The sequence below is a fragment of the Corylus avellana genome, chromosome 9 (genome assembly GCF_965113065.1).
Source record: "Corylus avellana chromosome 9, dhCorAvel1.hap1.2, whole genome shotgun sequence".
NCBI lineage: Eukaryota > Viridiplantae > Streptophyta > Magnoliopsida > Fagales > Betulaceae > Corylus > Corylus avellana.
The window spans coordinates 6,376,403-6,394,508 of NC_142498.1; the positions used below are offsets into that span (position 1 = coordinate 6,376,403).

Genomic DNA, 18,106 nt, shown 5'->3' on the forward strand with positions numbered 1-18,106 from the left:
GATTTTTTTTTTTTTCCTTGTAAGCACTCTGATAAGGGCGAGAGACTCCCTGGTTTTATTAAGAATTTGACAAGAAAGTGTATGTTGAGATAATTACCAGTTAATTATTTTTTTTTGGGTGTTACACTGATAGATAATATTGAATATTGTAATCAATATTTATTTGGAAACTCTGTATTTACATTGATGATGGTGAATGATATTGTTGAAAATATTTTAGTTTCAACTCATCATTCTTTTTCACTTTCCACTATATGATATTTTGATGGTTAGTGTTTAAGATAATAAATCTAGCTAATAAGTTAATTAGTATGAAGGTATTGCAAGTAACACTCTAAGTTAATTATTTTAATTAATTAATTTTAAGGGCGTTAATATTTTTTGAATTTTTTTTTTAAAAAAATTTATAAAGATATTTGTCTTTTTGAGAATTTTTAAACGATATTTTTATTTGTTTCAAAGGATAAAAAAGGTGTATTGCAATTATTTATTTATTTATTTGATAATTTTAAAGGCATTGCTCAGATTAAAAGTTTGGAGAGTATATTCTTTGATTTTCTTACCGCCAGGCCCATTTCGACGTTTTAACTATAGACGCTACAGATAACGAATTTTGCGTTAGATCTAAGAGAGGAAAACCCCATCACACTCTCGGAGTTTGTTTTTTCTTCAGACAAAAGCAATTGGCACCGAACTGGAACCACCATTAATCACGAAGACGACTGCCATTAGATCGAACCGAGCCAAATCGAGGTGCGCTTTCATTTCATCGATTCAATCATCACTGTTTTCGTTGTTTCGTCAATCAATCTGGTTTCGGTGTTCCGTGAATCGAACTGTTTTTTTTTTCTTTTTTTTTTTTTCATTTGCTTTTTCTGTTTTGGAGGTTTCGTTTGGTTCGGTGTGTCAGTAGAGTCCGAAATTAGGGTTTTGGATGGTAGGAAATTGGACTCGGATTCTTTTTAAACGTTCTGTTTGGTCGTTGGGAAAATGCACGAAACTTGGGTTTTTGAATCTTAGGCTATCGTAAATATCTACTGCTGATTGAGCCGAATAAGGCAGCTCTTTGTTTTACTTGGTCGAGGTGAGTTTCTCAGTTTCTGAACACAACATGAAACTTGAGTTCTAGAATTTTCTTTTGTTTTCTCTGCGACCAAATGAGGATATTATTTCATTTTGATAAGCTTATTTCTTCACTTATTTAGTGATTATTTGTGGTCTTATTTATTTTATTGAATATATTTATTTTTTTGGTCTGGGCATGGTAAAGAGATAGTGTCTCCAATGGTGATTGGGCCTTGTGGGTGGTTGTGATTCGTGTGGAGAGTCAGTGGGGAACAAGGACCGAGTGGACCAGATGGACAAGAACAAGAACCGTACCGATCTGCTCGCCGCAGGCCGCAAAAAGGTCTTTTTGGTTTGCTTTGTTTATTTATTCTACATAGTTTGGAATTTCCAGATTTGAAACGGTTGATAGTTGTTACTTTCTGTTTGGTTGCGGAGTAATTGTAGGAAAATAAAAGAGATAGGTTTGAATCATTCTGTTCTACGATATTGAGTTCCTAATCAAATTGGACTTAACTTTCGGTTGGATAACTGTATACTGTATAAGGTCGACTGAGCTGGTTACTTAGTTTAGGGAACTTGAACAAATGAAAATTAGGGTTTTAATTTTTATTTTCTACAATTTCTTTTGGTACTTCAGCAAGACAATAGAGCACTTACGCTTTTGATGATTTTATGTCTGGTGTGATTAGACGTGGGTACTTGAGTCATTGTTTGTTTGTTAGGATAATAGAGCTGAAGTTACGCAAATACAAGTTTGAATAGTACGCATTTTGCTTATGCTTCTTAGAACTGGGTAAATAAACTTGCTTGGCTTGAACTTTTTGTTCACTCTCTAGGAGCTGGAATTTATGCTTGTTTCCGATTCCCTGGCGTCTTAGCAGCCAAACAGTAGTGTATATGAGTGATTAGAGATTTTTATTCTGAGTTTTAATTTTCTATGATCAGCTTCAACAATTTCGTCAGAAAAAGGACAGTAAGGGCAGTGTCAGCCATGGAAAATCCTCAAAAAAATTTGGTAAATCTGAGCAGCATGAAGCTGATGCTGATGCTGATGCATCTTCCACTACTCCTATACCAACAGCATCGTCTCAGGTTACTGAAAGGAAAATTGCACCTCATGATGCTCCAGATCTGGCAGTTGTTGATTCATCAGTACCACAATCAATGGGGGTTGGTGAGCCTAATACGTCCTTGATGCATTTGAGGGAAGATCAGGTAACAGATGTAGGTTGTGCCCTCCTCTTGATACTTGTCTCTTAATATAATTTAGGAATTATCTGAGAAATAGTTTGAGCAGGCTAGGAAAGATGGCGTGTGGATCTGATTTATAGTTATATTCTCATTTGTTGCTGGGTAGGGGCAATGCAGGAAGCTGATGGTTTGGATTTGAGGCAAATTGATCGAAGCAATGGAACAAAGCTTGAAGGAGACGGGCACCTTCCTATGTCTGAGCATGGTGAAAGTTCTGAAACTCTTTCAAGGATGGCTTCAGTAGAGACTTGTGTGGAGGAGGCATCCTGTGAAGCGGAGGAAACTGGTAAGTCAGGAGAAGTGTCTGCATCTGGTGGTGCAACCTTGTCAGATGGATTTTCAGCTTCTGTTTTGGCTTTACACGGGGCAGATCGAAACAATGAAATAGATCTTGAAGGTGACAGGCCGCTTCCTTTGTCTGAGCATGGTGAAATTGCTGAAACTCTTTCAAGAATAGCTTCACTAGAGACTAGTATGGAGGAGGCATCCCATGAAATGGTGCAAATTGGTGAGTCAGGAGAGGTATCTGCATCTGATGGTGGGACCTTGTCAGCTGGATTTTCAGCTTCTGTTTTGCCTTTGAACGAGGCAGATCGAAGCAGTGAGGTAGAGCTTGAAGGATATAAGCAGCTTACTTTGTCTGAGCATGATGAAAGTGCTGAAACTCTTTCAAGGATACCTTCTGTAGAGATTAGTGCGAAGGAGGCATCTATTGAAGCAGAGCAAATGGGCGAGTCAGGAGAAGTATGTGCATCTGACAGTGTGACCTTGTCAGCTGGATTTTCAGCCTCTGTTTTGGATTTGAACAAGGCAGATCGAAGTAGTGAAATAGAGGCTGAAGGAGACAGGCAGCTTCCTTTTTCTGAGCATGGTGAAACTGCTGAAACTCTTCCAAAGATTGTTTCAGTAGAGACTAGTATGGAGGAGGCATCTCATGAATCAGTAGAAGTACCTGCATCTGGTGATGCGACCCTGTCAGATGGATTTTCAGCTTCTCTTTTTACTTTGAACGAGGAAGATGGGATTTCAGCTGTTAATCCTGCCATGACGAATCGGCAAAGAGAAGAAATAGTGCCAGGTTCATCTTATGAAGAAAACTCTGACATGCTTTTTCAGTCTGGTGACCATGGACAAGGCAGGGAAGAAAAGGCTCAGGCTGTTACTGATGGGAGGACAGCTGCAGAAGGATATGATCTACAATATTTGCCAGATGGATTGTTTACACGTGAGAGTAAAATCCTTGAAAGACCTTTTGAAACTGAAATGGCAAGTTCGGCTGGAGCACAAACTGTGTCTCCTGTTGCAGATGCGAGCGCAATCAGTCTCTCTCAGCTCAAGGAAGTGATAAGCAGACTTAATGAGGAAGAATTTAGGTTTTTGCTCAAGTCAAGAGAATCAGTTTCTAATGCAGAGTTGGGGACCTGTAGTTTGATTTTTGCAGAAAGTGGATTTATGGATTTACTGCAGAGACTCAAAGAAGAATTATTTCTCACACATTTTACAAAAGATTTCTTTCACTTGCAACTTGCTGAACAGTCTGAGCAACAAATGGAGTTAGATCATCAGTGTCATCAGTTGGTTGATGAAATATCTCTGCTGAATGCTTCACTTGATGAATTTCGTGAGAAGAATCAATTCCTTGCTGAAGAGTTTGCACAGTGCAGATCTGAACTTCAGGTTGTTACTAGTGGTAGGGTGGAGCTCGAAGACCAATTTCGTATAGCAAAGGCAGAGGTTGAGGACTTATCTTCTAGAGCATGTGGTTTGCAGAGTAGTTTGGAAAGGTCAGAAAGGGATTTGTTGAGCCTGTCAACAGAGTTGGCTGACTGCAAGAGCTTGGTGGCAGATTTACAGGTGGAAAATACGAATTTGGATGGGACCGTTGTGTCTGTGACTGAAGAAAGAAAGAAACTTGTGGAGGAAAAAGATTTTTTATTCCATGAGAATGTGAAGCTCTCAAAAGAGTTAGCTGACAGCAAGAATGTGGCAGCAGCTCTACAGTTTGAAAATTCCAACTTAATTGGAAGTCTGTCTTCAGTGACAGTGGAGAGAAAGAAGCTTGAAGAGGAAAAGGAGCATCATTCCCTTGAGAATGAGAAACTATCAATAGAATTGGCTGACTGTAAGGGTTTGGTGGCAGCTTTACAGGTAGAAAATACCAACTTAAATGGGAATATTGCTTTGGTAACTCAGCCAAAAAGCAAACTTGAAGAGGATAAGGAATATCTAAATCTTGAAAATGAGACACTTACATCCAAGCTTCTTGCTCTTCAAGAGCAGTTATCTGCAGAACATGGGGAACGAAAGAAGTTTGAAGTTGACCTGAAGGAAATGACAATGCAGCTTGAACAACTCACTGAGGAAAATTTTCATCTTCATAGCAGTCTGGTCATATTCAAAGCTACAATAAGAGAGATAGCTAGCTGGCAAACCCAAATACCCTGTCAAGCTGGGGAAGCTGGTAATGAAATAAGTCTGGAAGTACGAAGTAGAGGCCATGAAAGTGGAGCAGATTATGATTCTCACCAGATTCGTAGGAAGCAAGATGGTGAAGTTTATTCTCCTGTGTTGGAGAAGCCCGTATCTGACGGCCTTGCAGTAGAACCACCACTCGAACAGGAAGTCTCTGATGATTCTTATAGCTTTTTTGCCTTAAAGAGACATGTGGAGGAGGCAGAGAAAATATTGCACAAACTTGAAAAGGCAGTTGAGGGGGTGCATTCTCATGCAGCCTCCTTTAGCAGGTCAGCTGGTAAAGGTTCCACACCTGGGGTATCGAAACTGATTCAAGCCTTTGAGTCGAAGGTGCATGTTGATGAAAATGAGGCAGAGGAGAGGGCTTTGACTGAAAATCAATCTCCAGCAGATCCATTCATGGTAACAAAAGAGCAAACTGGAATTTTGAGAGCATTGCTTAAGCAGTTAGTACTGGAAGCTGAGCATGCCACTGTACTGCTTAAGGAAGAGCGAGATCAGAGGAATATTGCTGATGTCATATTCAGGGAGCTTAGGGATGAACATGAAGCTGTAAAGGAACACAGCGACAATTTGGAAGCAGCCAATATTGAGCTTGGGGTTTTGTATGAAGCTTTAAAGCAACATGTTGGCTACATTGAAGCAAGGAATGGTGAGCTTGGGGTTCTCTATGAATCCTTAAAGCAACAAGACATTAATCTCAAAGCAGAAAACAGTGAGCTTGGTGAAAAGTTACGAGGGTACCAATTGAGAATCAGTGAATTGCAGAGTCAATTGTATGATTTACAGCAGGGTTCAAATGAGGCGACTTCTGTCATCAGCAATCAGTTAGAAAATTTACAGAAAGAAGTGGCTGAGAGGGTATTGTTACTTGAGCAAGATTGGAATTCTACTGTTGCTCAGATTCTTGAAATTGTTGGGAAGCTTGATGACTCAATTGGGGAATTTTTCCCCTCTACCATCTCAATTGGCACTCATGGTGGCTTGGATATAAGCAGCCGCGTTGCTGCTTCTGTTAATGCTGCCACCAAAGTGATTGAGGCTCTGCAGGGGGAACTCCAAGCTGCTCAGACAAACCATGAAGCAATCTGTACTTCGTACAAAGAATTGAATGAGAAATGTGATGATTTGCATGGAAAGAATGAATTGGCAAATGGTATATTGCATAAGATGCAAGGTAGACTGATGGAACTTGTCATCAGTTCATGTGGATCTGGGGAGGAAAGTGAGAGAAACATACCAATTGAGAAGGTGCTTGATCCTTTAGATGATAGTAAATACATGACCCTATTGGGACAAATGGAGAATTCTTTAGATGAGAAGCGGCAACTTGAGTCTGTTAACAATAAACTCACTGCTGAGTTGATTAATAGAGTAGAAGAATTTGAGGAACTGAAGAGAAGATGCCTTGATCCTAATACTGTTCATAAGTTAATTGAAGATGTTGGAAGTGTGCTAAAACTGGAAGAAGCTGATATTAACTTGGATAGAACACCTGCTTTGCATTTGGAGTTGTTGGTGTCTCTTCTTGTTCAGAAATTTAAAGCGGCCGATGTGGAGGTTGGCTTGTCCAGAGAAAAGTTTGCATCTAAGGTGATGGAAATGACTGAATTGCAGGATAAGATCCATCAGTTAGAAGCCTCGACCTTTGAGCATGAAAACGAAATCCTTATTCTTAAGGACAGTTTGCGCCTGTTGGAGGAAGCCCTAATTGCTGCACGTTCTGAGTTACGAGACAAAATAAGTGAACTTGAACAGACGGAGCAGCGAGTATCTTCTATTAGAGAGAAACTTAGCATAGCTGTTGCCAAGGGGAAAGGCTTGGTTGTGCAGCGAGATGGTCTCAAGCAGTCCCTGGCTGAGACTTCTAGCGAACTGGAGAGATGCTTGCAAGAGCTACAGTTGAAAGACTCTAAAATCCAAGAAGTTGAAACCAAACTTAAGACCTACTCAGAAGCAGGTGAGCGCGTGGAAGCTCTGGAATCTGAGCTTTCATACATTCGCAACTCAGCAACTGCATTAAGAGAATCATTCCTTCTTAAAGATTCTGTCCTTCAGAGAATAGAAGAGATTTTAGAGGACCTAGATTTGCCAGAGCATTTTCATTCAAGAGATATAATTGAAAAGATTGATTGGTTGGCAAGGGCAGCTGCTGGAAACTCTGTGCCGCTGCTAGAAGAGATTGGTTGGCAAGGTGAGAAGAGTTCTGCAGGAGGCGGTTCATATTCTGATGCTGCTTTTGTTGTTTCAGATGCTTGGAAAGACGATGTACAGCCAAGCTCAAATTCAGGGGATGATTTGAGAAGAAAGTTTGAGGAGCTTCAAAATAGGTTATATGGGTTGGCTGAACAAAATGAAATGCTCGAACAATCATTAATGGAGAGGAACAACTTAGTGCAGAGGTTGGAAGAACTTCTGGACAGGATTGATATGCCTTTGCCTTTCCGGTCTGTGGAACCAGAGGATAGGATTGAGTGGTTAGGAAAAGCACTTTTGGAAGCTCAACATGATAGAAATTCGTTCCAGCAGAAGATTGATAATTTTGAAAACTATTGTGGATCGTTAAGTGCTGATTTGGAAGACTCACAACATAGAGTATCTGACCTTGAGGCAGACCTCGAAGCAGTTACCCAAGAGAGAGAGCACCTGTCTGAAAGATTGGAGATTCTGACTAATGAACATGAAAAACTTTCATCTAAGACAGCTGAGTTTGAACTTGAGAAGAAAAGGCTTCAGAATGAAGTTGATGGTTTGAAGGAGAAGTTGATTGAGAAGCTTGGTAATGAGGAGCAAATTGCCAGCATAGAAGGCAAAATAAGAAGATTGCAGGATTTGGTTAGTGATGCTTTGCAAGAATCTGGACCAAAAGATCTGGTTTCTGGTAGTGATATCCATTGCCTGGAGGAATTATTGAGGAAGCTTATAGAGAATTATGGAATTCTTTCTTCAATGAATCCTGTGCTTGGGGATGTGGCTGACAGACAGCATGCTGAAAATGCCGATGCTACACTTGCTGAAGCAAGAAGCATAGATACACTTGATTCCAGGGAACCAAATATAGCTGTTCTGAAGAAAGAACTAGAGGAGGCCATGTGTGAGTTGGTGCATGTGAGGGAGGAGAAGGATAGATATATGGACAAGCAGCAATCTTTGGTTTGTGAAGTTGAAGCTCTCAGTAGAAAAAGAGATGAGTTGCAAGAGTTACTCAGTCAGGAAGAGCAGAAGTCAGCTTCTGTGAGAGAGAAGTTTAGTGTTGCAGTTAGGAAAGGAAAGTCACTGTTGCAACAGCGGGACGGTCTGAAGCAAACCATCGAAGAAAAGAATACTGAAGTGGAACATTTGAAATCTGAGATTACCCACCGGGAAAATGCTCTTGCAGAGTATGAACAGAAGTTCAGGGATTTATCCACTTTTCCAGGAAGGGTGGAAGTCCTAGAATCTGAATGTTTAGTATTGAGGAATCAATTAACAGAAGCGGAGCACTATTTGCAGGAGAAAGGACATGTTTTGAGCATGCTTTTAAATACTTTAAATGGCATTGATGTTGGCGATGATGTCAGCAGTGGTGACTCAGTTGAGAGGTTGGAACTACTTGGGAAACTATTCAGTGATTTGCGGTCAGCTGTGGCTTGTTCAGACCAGGAGTTGAGGAAATCTAAAAGAGCAGCAGAGCTGCTCCTTGCAGAGCTGAATGAGGTTCAAGAGAGAAATGATGTTCTCCAAGAAGAGCTAGCAAAAGCTGCCAATGAAGTTGCAGAGCTTACCAAGGAAAGAGATTTGGCAGAGGCTGCCAAGCTTGAAGCTATTTCACGGCTTGAAAAGTTATCTACTGTTCGTTCTGAGGAAAGAAAGAACCAATTATCTGAATTTATGGGAATAAAATCTGGTCTGAATCAACTCAGAAAGGGCTTTCGTGATGCTAATTATTTACTAGCTGATGTTTTTTCCAAGGACTTGGAATATTTGCACAATCTGGAGGTTGGTATTGAGTCATGTCTGAAAGCAAACAATGGTGAGCAGGTTGCTGTGCCACTTTTCAGAGGATCTGATGCCATTATATCCAGCTCTTTAGATAACAAGGTATTATTCATGCTTATCTATTTGTTTTTGTGTATTTTGCACACATTTAACTACTGGTGATCTTGTCTCTTCTATGTAGAAATCCTGTCTTTGGTTTGTCTTACACAGATTCTAAACTAAAACATGTTTGCAGGGAATATCTTGTTTCATGTTCGTTCTTGAAAATTTTTGCTAAAACTACAATTCTTTGGGATTTTTGTGGCCTTTTTAGATGCATTTGCAGTATAGCCGCCAAGTGCTTGCATACATTAATGTGTGCATGACTGATTGACATTTAACAGTTGTGGGTGATTGTAAGTCCTTTCTGCAAGTTTTCTGGCTGAGGTTTTTGCATTGGGATTTGGGAATAAAAAAAGTTTATGATCACTATCGTACTGTCACTTTATATTGTATAAAGCATTGTACTGACTCTTTAAATTAAAATTGCTATGAGACCTCAATAATCAATATATGTTCAGATTACCATAGTTAAATTAGTATAAAAGGTGAGTATTGTGTGCTCACTGCTTTTGATGTATATTATAGTCATGAGTGTGTCACCTCAAGATATGTTTTTTGTCCTGGACAAGCTTATTCTGGAAACATAAACTTTCTGGTTGATACATCCCTATACAGCTTAAGTCGCTAGTGGCCTTGTCTCATTGTTGGCCATTGAAGAATTTTGGAGCAAGTTTAATGTTTTCTTGCGCAAATAATTGAGTAGTGTGTAGTAGTCACTACATATTAGATAAAGTTAACTTTTGTTTATTCTGAAATTTTTCTGGTATGATATAGAAGTGATATTTGTAATTGCTGTTCTATATTGTTTTATCTATTAAAATTTGAGAAAATCAGTGTTACCATGTGGTGAATCAGGCGCAACTCTGCCTAGGGGTGGACCCTCTCACTATGAAAAACATTATTTAATTACTAAGTTGCCCTTATTTCTGTAGTCTTATTAGAAAAAAAAATGTTTTGCATTTGATGATCAATGTTGTTTTGGTTTTAAAAAAGAAAAAAGTTGAGAAGCTCAGCCAAATTACCTTTCCCTTAAAAGTAATGGGAAGTATAACTTTAAATAATAAGTATCCCTTGTTCTACTTATCAAAAAAAAAAAAAAAAAGGTATCCCTTGTTCCTATACTCTTATGATCTTATCACCACTTGAAATCTGCTTAAAAGGGGTAAAAGAAAGTCCTTTCTTTTCCCATCAAATTGTTTGTTGCTGAATTGTAGAATATTTTTATTGATGATTGTTTCTTGCAAAATCTGGAATCTCCTTGCTTTTCATTGAGAGGAAGTGCTCTTTCAAATTTGAACAAAGATTTATTTAATTTGTGCCACTTCCTATATGTCAATATGGGATTTTGTTGTTCTTTTGTACCAAAAGAAACCACATCTTACTTGTCACATTGATTATCTGTTTGTATTTTTTTTTTCTTTGAATATATTAAAATACTCCTAGTAAGTCCAGATATTTGAAGATTTCTTATGTGGAATTGATTTCTTCATGCTCCTTTAACTAAAGAAAGAGAATATCTTAGACTTATATCTTAATAGCATTAGATGTTTCACTTACAAGCTCAGTACTTATTAAACATATACTGATATATTCTTGTTAAGTCTTTGCTTCAAGTCATTTTAGATGATTTTGCATTGACTTTCAGTTTTGCTGTACATCTTTCTATAAAACTGGATAAAATAGGTGGACACAAGCGACATTTCTAATAATTTTATTTTTGTTAAGAATTTTATTGAATATAATAGTACGAATCATTCTCCATGGTAGCTTGTTTCCTTTTGTATTTAATTGGTCATTGAATGTATTATTCATTTTTTCTATCCACTCTGAATTATCTTGTTCAGGAAATGGATTCTTGGTCAGACTCCGAAAGACATGGGCATTTTGACGAAAATGTTGTATTTGAAATGTGTCATTTTGTTGCACATCATCTACATGAATTCCTGACAGAAATTGGCGATCTTAAAGAAAAATTATCCAAGCACTCAGTGTCGTTACATGAACAAGATAGCAGTCTATCTAAATTAGTGGCGATTGTTCATGGAGAGATGACTTCCCAAAAAGAATCATTTGAAGCTATGAAGAGAGACATTGTTCGTATAGAGTCAATCGAAAAAGAAAAAGACATGGAACTTATTCTGCTACGTAGAAATATTGCTGTGCTCTACGAAGCATGTGCTAGTTCAGTCATGGAAATTCAAAACAGAAGAGTTGACCTGGTTGGAAATATTATGGCTGCTGCAGATCTGGGGTTGAACTTGAAATCAACGACATTTACCGAAGGTGAACTTTCTTTCAGTGGACAGGCTCATTTTTCCTCTGAGGAATCTATCAGGACTATGGCAGATAGACTTGTGTTGGCAGTGCGGGATTTTGCTAGCTTGAAAGCCGAAACTGTAGTGGGTAACCAAAAGGAAATGAAGATGACAATTGCAACTTTGCAGAAAGAGCTTCACGAGAAGGACATTCAGAAAGAAAGGATTTGCATGGAGCTGGTAACTCAAATAAAGGAAGCCGAAGCTGCTGCAACCAGTTACTCACTAGATCTTCAATCTTCCAAAACACAGGTGCATGATTTGGAGAAACAGGTTGAAGTGATAGAGGGGGAACGGAACTTACTGGAGCAGAGAGTAAAGGAGCTGGAAGATACACAAGCTGCCTCAACAGAGTTACAGGATAGGGTTAGATCACTTACTGGTGTGCTTGCTGCCAAAGACCAAGGTTGGTTACTTCTTGCTTGAATCTAATCATTTGGATTCATATGTGTTATAATGGTTAATTTGGATAATCACTAAATTATTTGTTGATCACAGAAATTGAGGCACTGATGCAAGCACTTGATGAGGAGGAGGTGCAGATGGAAGATCTGACGAACAAGATTGAGGATCTGGAAAAAGTTGTACAACAAAAGAATCTAGATTTGAAGAACCTTGAAGGTTCTCGGGGAAAGGCTCTTAAAAAGCTCTCTGTCACTGTGACTAAGTTTGATGAGCTTCATCATCTTTCTGAGAGTCTTCTTGCTGAGGTTGAAAAGCTTCAAGCGCAAGTGCTAGATCGGGATGCAGAGATCTCTTTCTTAAGGCAAGAGGTCACTAGATGCACCAATGATGTTCTTGTTGCATCACAAATGAGTAGCAAGAAGACTCTAGATGAGATCCATGAGTTCTTGACATGGTTTGACTCGATGATTGCTCAGGTTGGGGTGCATGATGTGCATCTTGATGATAAGAACAGCAGTGACGTTCATGAACACAAGGAAATACTTCAGAAGAAGGTTATGTCTATTATATCTGAATTGGAAGATCTATTGGCAGTTGCTCAAAGTAAGGATGCATTGTTACAAGTTGAAAGGAGCAAAGTAGAAGAGTTAACACGCAAAGAAGAATTTCTGGAGAAGTCTTTACGTGAGAAGGAATCCCGATTAAATTTGCTTGAGGGTGTTGGAGATTCTGAAAGGGCAACTAGCATGACCTCTGAAATTTTGGAAGTTGAACCTATGGTGAGATTCTTTATATATTTATTTCTTATGCCTTTGATATATCACCTAGTTGCATCCTTTTGGAAAATAAATTGTTTTTGAAGACAAGTTTTTGATGCTACAGACATTATTTGCTTAGATGCAGTATATACTCATCATAACATTGATGCACTCTCTCTCTCTCCCAAACCACAAAAAAAAGAAAAAAAAGAAGAATTGCTATTTATTTATTTCTCACCATGGGAGTCAAATATACAAAATTAAAGGGAAAATGTAGCTTAATCTTCTTTAGTTCATATTGGATTGTGTATTGCATTGTATAGTGGCAGCTACTAACTGCTATGTTTTAGTGACGAATTAAAATGTTCCTTTTAGCACTGGTTTCCCTTTTAAATTTGTTAGATATGCATTTGCTTTGTGCTACCTCGTGAACTTTATAGACTACAAATATGCTCTTTATATTGTTCTTTACTATTAGTACTTATGAGAAGAACTATTTCGTTCTATTCAAATTATGCGAAATCCCCCTTGTCACATTTGGTTCACTATTGAGTAGTTTAACCATAAGTTCGTTGCTTCATCTTTATAAGGAGCTATGCTATTCTCGTCTTTTTTTGTTTTGATTATATTAGTTTTGACATAAGTTGTCAATCATGGTGGACTTCCTTTCAGATTAACAAATGGACAGTACCTGCGACTTCCATTGCACCTCAAGTCCGCAGTTTGCGCAAAGGCAATAATGACCAAGTTGCAATTGCTATAGACATGGATCCTGGTAGTAGTGGTAGGTTAGAAGACGAAGATGATGATAAAGGTAAACCTAGAATAATAAACTGCTGACCTTTTCTTCTTATATATATACTGATATTCTTCAATTTATATAGCTTATAATTCAATGAATGCATTTCTTAATTATTATTATTATTATTTTCACTTTGTTTCACTCTTTCTTCATTGTAGTTCATGGTTTTAAGTCACTTGCTACATCAAGAATTGTGCCAAGATTTACTAGACGTGTGACGGACATGATTGATGGCCTTTGGTAGGCATACCCATTTGTTTTGTTTCCTTTTTTTTTTTTTTTTTTTTTTTTTTTGTGTGTTAAAAATTTATCTACATTAGTGAGCTGAAACCATCTTTTATACACAATCTGCCAGGGTTTCTTGTGATCGGGCTCTAATGCGACAACCTGCTTTGCGGCTGGGTATTATAATCTATTGGGCCATATTGCATGCACTTCTTGCCACTGTTGTAGTTTGAAAAGCCAAACTGGTAAGTGATCCTTTCTTCTTTGCATCAGGTGGATCATGCAATATTTGTGCCTCTTCAATTTGTTGAACTGATATGATAAAGAATTCGGTTTCAAGGTGAAATGGCATATGGTGTAAATTTAACTTTATTGCATTTTCCTGATCTGCAGGCGATATTTGGTCCGAAGAGGGTGCAGCAATGATCTTGTTATTTTTGGTATCTAATTTTTCTCTATATAATCATTCATTTTTCCCCCTTCATAGATATGATCTGATTGATTATTTAGCTCAACCAGGCAACTGTGATTTCCCATTTTTATTTTTGTTAATCTCAGATTGCTTGGTAAAATCCAATAAGAGGAAAAAAAGAAAAGAAAAAAAAGTACCTTGTTATCATGATAGAAGAAATAGATTGAGAATTTGTTCACTTAAAACCCAGTCAAAACTGTTGTATTTACAGCTTTTTCTATAAACCTAAAGAACATCTTTATATATCCACATCGGGCAAGGCACCCACCAATGGTATTTTAGCTTGTAGAAATCAGGCGGGTCTTTCATATTTGAGCAAGTTTTCTTATTGGTAAGTAACTATGCGTTCAGACCTCAGTCCATATCGTTATATTGATATTGTCGATGTCTTTGTTGATTTTGTAATATTTAGTAGTTAATTTTTTTTTATTTTTTTATTTTTCTCTAATTTCATTTACTGTCAAAATTGGTACTTCCAAGTACTTATATTTGAATTATGGCACATAAGAAGATAATAATTAGAATTGGTACTTTAGAGTTTTACAAAAGAGAATACCTTGGATGGGCTGTAAAAGCTCACTTTTACAGCATCCAATAAAAAGGTGACACATCATCTAAAACCTCCAAGTACAATATAGTAAAATAGGCAAGAAAACACTAGATGTTATAAACATAAAGAAACCTATTTTCATTTATTCCCAAGTCTCTTGCTGTGTGTGGCTACCGAGGGGACCAAGCCAAGCAATCTCTGAACCTCGACCTGCGACTGGAACATCCAACTAGGAATCATATTGTGTTGATTTGCTATTGTTTTGGTTCTGGGTTTGCTAAATTTCTCACTCGCATCAGATTAATTTGTTGCAGACTTGAGAATCTTGTTGCACTGTGAGTTTGGCAATTTTTGGACTGGGTGATTGTTTGTCTTGACATTGTGGCTAGGAATAGTGGTTTTTTTGTTTGAACTTGCAGTGGGTCTTTAGAATTGTGGGTTTTGTTGTGGATAGGCTGTCGTTGGGTGAATCTTTTGAAGGAGGTGATGGGCCTTTGGCTCTTTTGAAGGTGTTCTCTTTGGGTTATGAAACAATAGTAAAAATTGTTCATTTTGCATCAAACAGACCCCACCGACCTGTTGAGAGCTCCTTCAACATATCTTTTTTTTTTCTGTTTTTTTTTTTTTTTCTCTTAGCATCAAGCCAATTTGACAGCCCATTGAAATGGAGAAAGGCGGTGCCTGCTGCCTGGTTGGCTTGGTGGGGTTCTGCAGATTGAATGGGAAAGGGGGTTGCCGATTGAAATGGAGCTTTGCTTTTGATAGTGTGTTTTAGTGTTTTTTGTAATTTGGTGAGATAGCTGATGTGTTTATTTTTTTATTGGATGCTGTAAAGACGAGATTTTGCAGCATAGTAGGGGCTCTCCTTTTTTAACTCTTAGATATAATGAACGAGATTCATCGTCCATGACATGATACATCACGTCATCTCTCAGATAAAGCCGATTAGTAGCCACCACTTTCGCCTCAAGTTCCTTCTATGTCCACCATCCTTTCTTGTTTCGTCCTATATAACACCTTCACCATCCCTTGTTGTACCAACAAATCCTTGACACGTCTTTGCCATAACCTGAAATTATCGGATTCATCGAACTTCATCACGTCGAATTTCGTAGAAGATGTGCCAATTCTAGCCATCGTAGAATTAGGCTCTGATACCAATTGTTGTTACCGTGCACAACAATGATGAATAATATGGAATTCGAAAAGAAAGTTAAGACACAGATTTACGTGGTTCGGCAATGTGCCTACATCCATAGGAGAGTACAACTATATTTTTTACTATTGAATGATTTATGGTTATAATATAGCATATTTATAGGAAAACCCTAATCGTAAGTATTTTTAAAAACTCCAAAATACTCTTACAACTTATTTGTTCCTAGGCCCACATTAACTAATTGCACCCAATGGGCCAATAGTAGAATATAAGTCACTTGTTCTGTAAAGACCCTAATGGACAAATCAATTAACTAATAATTGACCCCATGGTTCGTCTCCCAGCCTTATCCCTCGCAGGACAAGACTCAGGGATTTCAACATTTCTCGTCGAAACGAGAAAATATCAACGGAAGACTTTTGAAAACTATAGGAAATATAAAGCAGTAAATTTAACATCTACACAACATGCACCAGAGTAAATATAAAACCTCATGATATATAGATAACCATCAAATGTACCGGTCATCAGACCGTCATCAAAATAGGATTACAATCCATAACATAATATCATAATATTGTTCCAACAAAAGATCAACAGATCAAATCTTAGATCTAAGCTTAAGTAAGCCTAATAAGATTAAAATCTCGATCATATCATCACGGGCAATTCCTCCATCTTTCCACATAGACTTCAACCAAACCGGGTCCATGTCCTAAAAAATGACCTGAATCAGGTTTTGTGCTATCACCCAAGTCGACTCCGACGGCATCCTCTTCTAGGATAGCTAAACCACGTAGATATTCGTAATGATAAGGGAAAACAAAAATAAAAAGGGGATAAGTTTAAGACTTAGTAAATATTAACGCAAATAATGTTCATACTAATTTAGTAATGAACTTCATTTTCATAAAGCGAGAAACATTTCCATATGACAGTTTTTATCAAGTATGTGATAAAGATATATGATATATTCATACGATATAGAGTGACAGTCATAGTTCAACAGTATGGTTTACCCGAGATATTACTTCATCTCAGCAAGATTGGTGCTATCCCAAGAGACCTGTAATACAATGCCGGCACCCCAACCATTGTACGCTACCGTACATAACACTAGTGGTACGGCCGAGTCTAACCTCGGGTGGCCCACACCGCTAATGATGTCCGTCTTGTAGTAACCTAGCCATTTAGGAATGGCTGCACCAAGTCACAAAACCATTGGATCCAAAGCCAACATAACACTCACACATTTGACCATAAAGGTAACATGTATAATAAGCTCATGATTATTATACCACATATACCGGTGTACCATGTCATACGATGTAAATTATCTTGTCTGTATTTTACATGCATGCTTTTACGAGTTTCACTTTCTTAACATATTGAGCACAGCGTTTTTCTCAAAAATGCTAGAGTTCATGTACAGCAAATATAAATCGTGAGAGTTGCAAATATGCATGTTTTTTGTACACAAAATAGTCGTGCAGTACATGAAAAATAACAATGACCATTATGTGAGTTAAAACTCACCTAGGTCGTATAACGTCTCTGAGTATTCCAAATGATCTGGGTTCCCCAAATTTGTGAAAAACCTTCTATTAGTTCTATTTCTATCAAAACAACTTTAAAACAAGAAAATGGGAGCTATCAGGCGGCTAGTTGAAATAATGTCTCATGTCATACTCCGGACCGTCCTCTGTGATACTTCGGACCATACGTCCGGTTGCGACCGTACGTCCGCTTCGAAGTTTTCAGGGAAAACCTCATTTTGTTCACTTGTCCTCCTATTCTCCATAATCAAATCCTAAGGCTATCAAAAGGCTTCCTGAGGTTTCCTAACTCAAAATGAAACCAACATGCAAACACGATCATGCTAAGTCAAAACAATGCTATTCTAAACAAGATTTAAAGCATAATCTAGGTAAAGCTAAACTATCAATTCAAACAACAACTAAGACAACGTTTAAGCAGCATAACGACATAAAAAGAAGCTCGGCTTAAGAGCGTTACCTCCTTGAAGCGAAACTTCAAGAACTTCCTTTCTTTTAACACCAAACGCTCACAATCTCACAAAACACACTCACAAAGGTTTCTGGCAGCCTGGGGGCGAGAGAGAGGTGTGAAAACTGAAGGGGTAGTGGGTATTTATAGCTGAGAGGCTCTACCAACGCTCCAGAAAAGCAGCAGACGTCCGCCAACCCTAGCGTATGTCCGGTACTATTTACACAGATGTCCAAAGGCTGCCTCGTACGTTCAGGTATTATCTAAAGAGTATTCCAAAAAGTAGCGTACGTCAGTGTGGTCTCGCGTACATATGATGGTCTCCCCGCGTACGTCCGCATTACAAATAGAAGTGTACGTCCGCTAACCCTAGCGTACGTCCGGTCCAAATTGAAATAAGATTACCCTCATCTTTTAAGAGAAGGATAATTATGTCTCACCCTTTTGCCTAAATGGTTCATCTCCATTTCATTTATGTTTCCTGCACTCATGCTCTAACAGCAACACACGTGGGCTTAGGTGATTTATAATTCTCCAAC

At 38.2% G+C, this 18,106-nt stretch overlaps 1 protein-coding gene across 4 annotated transcripts; it reads left to right on the forward strand.

Moving 5' to 3' along the window:
• Positions 1-634: 634 nt before the first annotated feature.
• Positions 635-14,246, forward strand: LOC132189136 (nucleoporin). 4 transcript variants are annotated; one of them, XM_059603678.2, is made up of 10 exons: positions 635-753; positions 1,271-1,408; positions 2,014-2,296; positions 2,426-8,874; positions 10,719-11,595; positions 11,688-12,373; positions 13,025-13,166; positions 13,313-13,394; positions 13,510-13,624; positions 13,773-14,246. In XM_059603678.2, the coding sequence occupies exons 2-9, from the start codon at positions 1,358-1,360 to the stop codon at positions 13,610-13,612; spliced, it is 8,673 nt and encodes a 2,890-aa protein (XP_059459661.2). In that variant the 5' UTR covers positions 635-753; positions 1,271-1,357; the 3' UTR covers positions 13,613-13,624; positions 13,773-14,246. The 4 variants fall into 4 exon arrangements, with proteins under 4 accessions (XP_059459661.2, XP_059459662.2, XP_059459663.2 ...); XM_059603679.2 differs by having other exon boundaries at positions 2,014-2,292; positions 2,437-8,874; XM_059603680.2 differs by having other exon boundaries at positions 2,014-2,283; positions 2,437-8,874.
• The last annotated feature ends 3,860 nt before the right edge of the window (positions 14,247-18,106 follow it).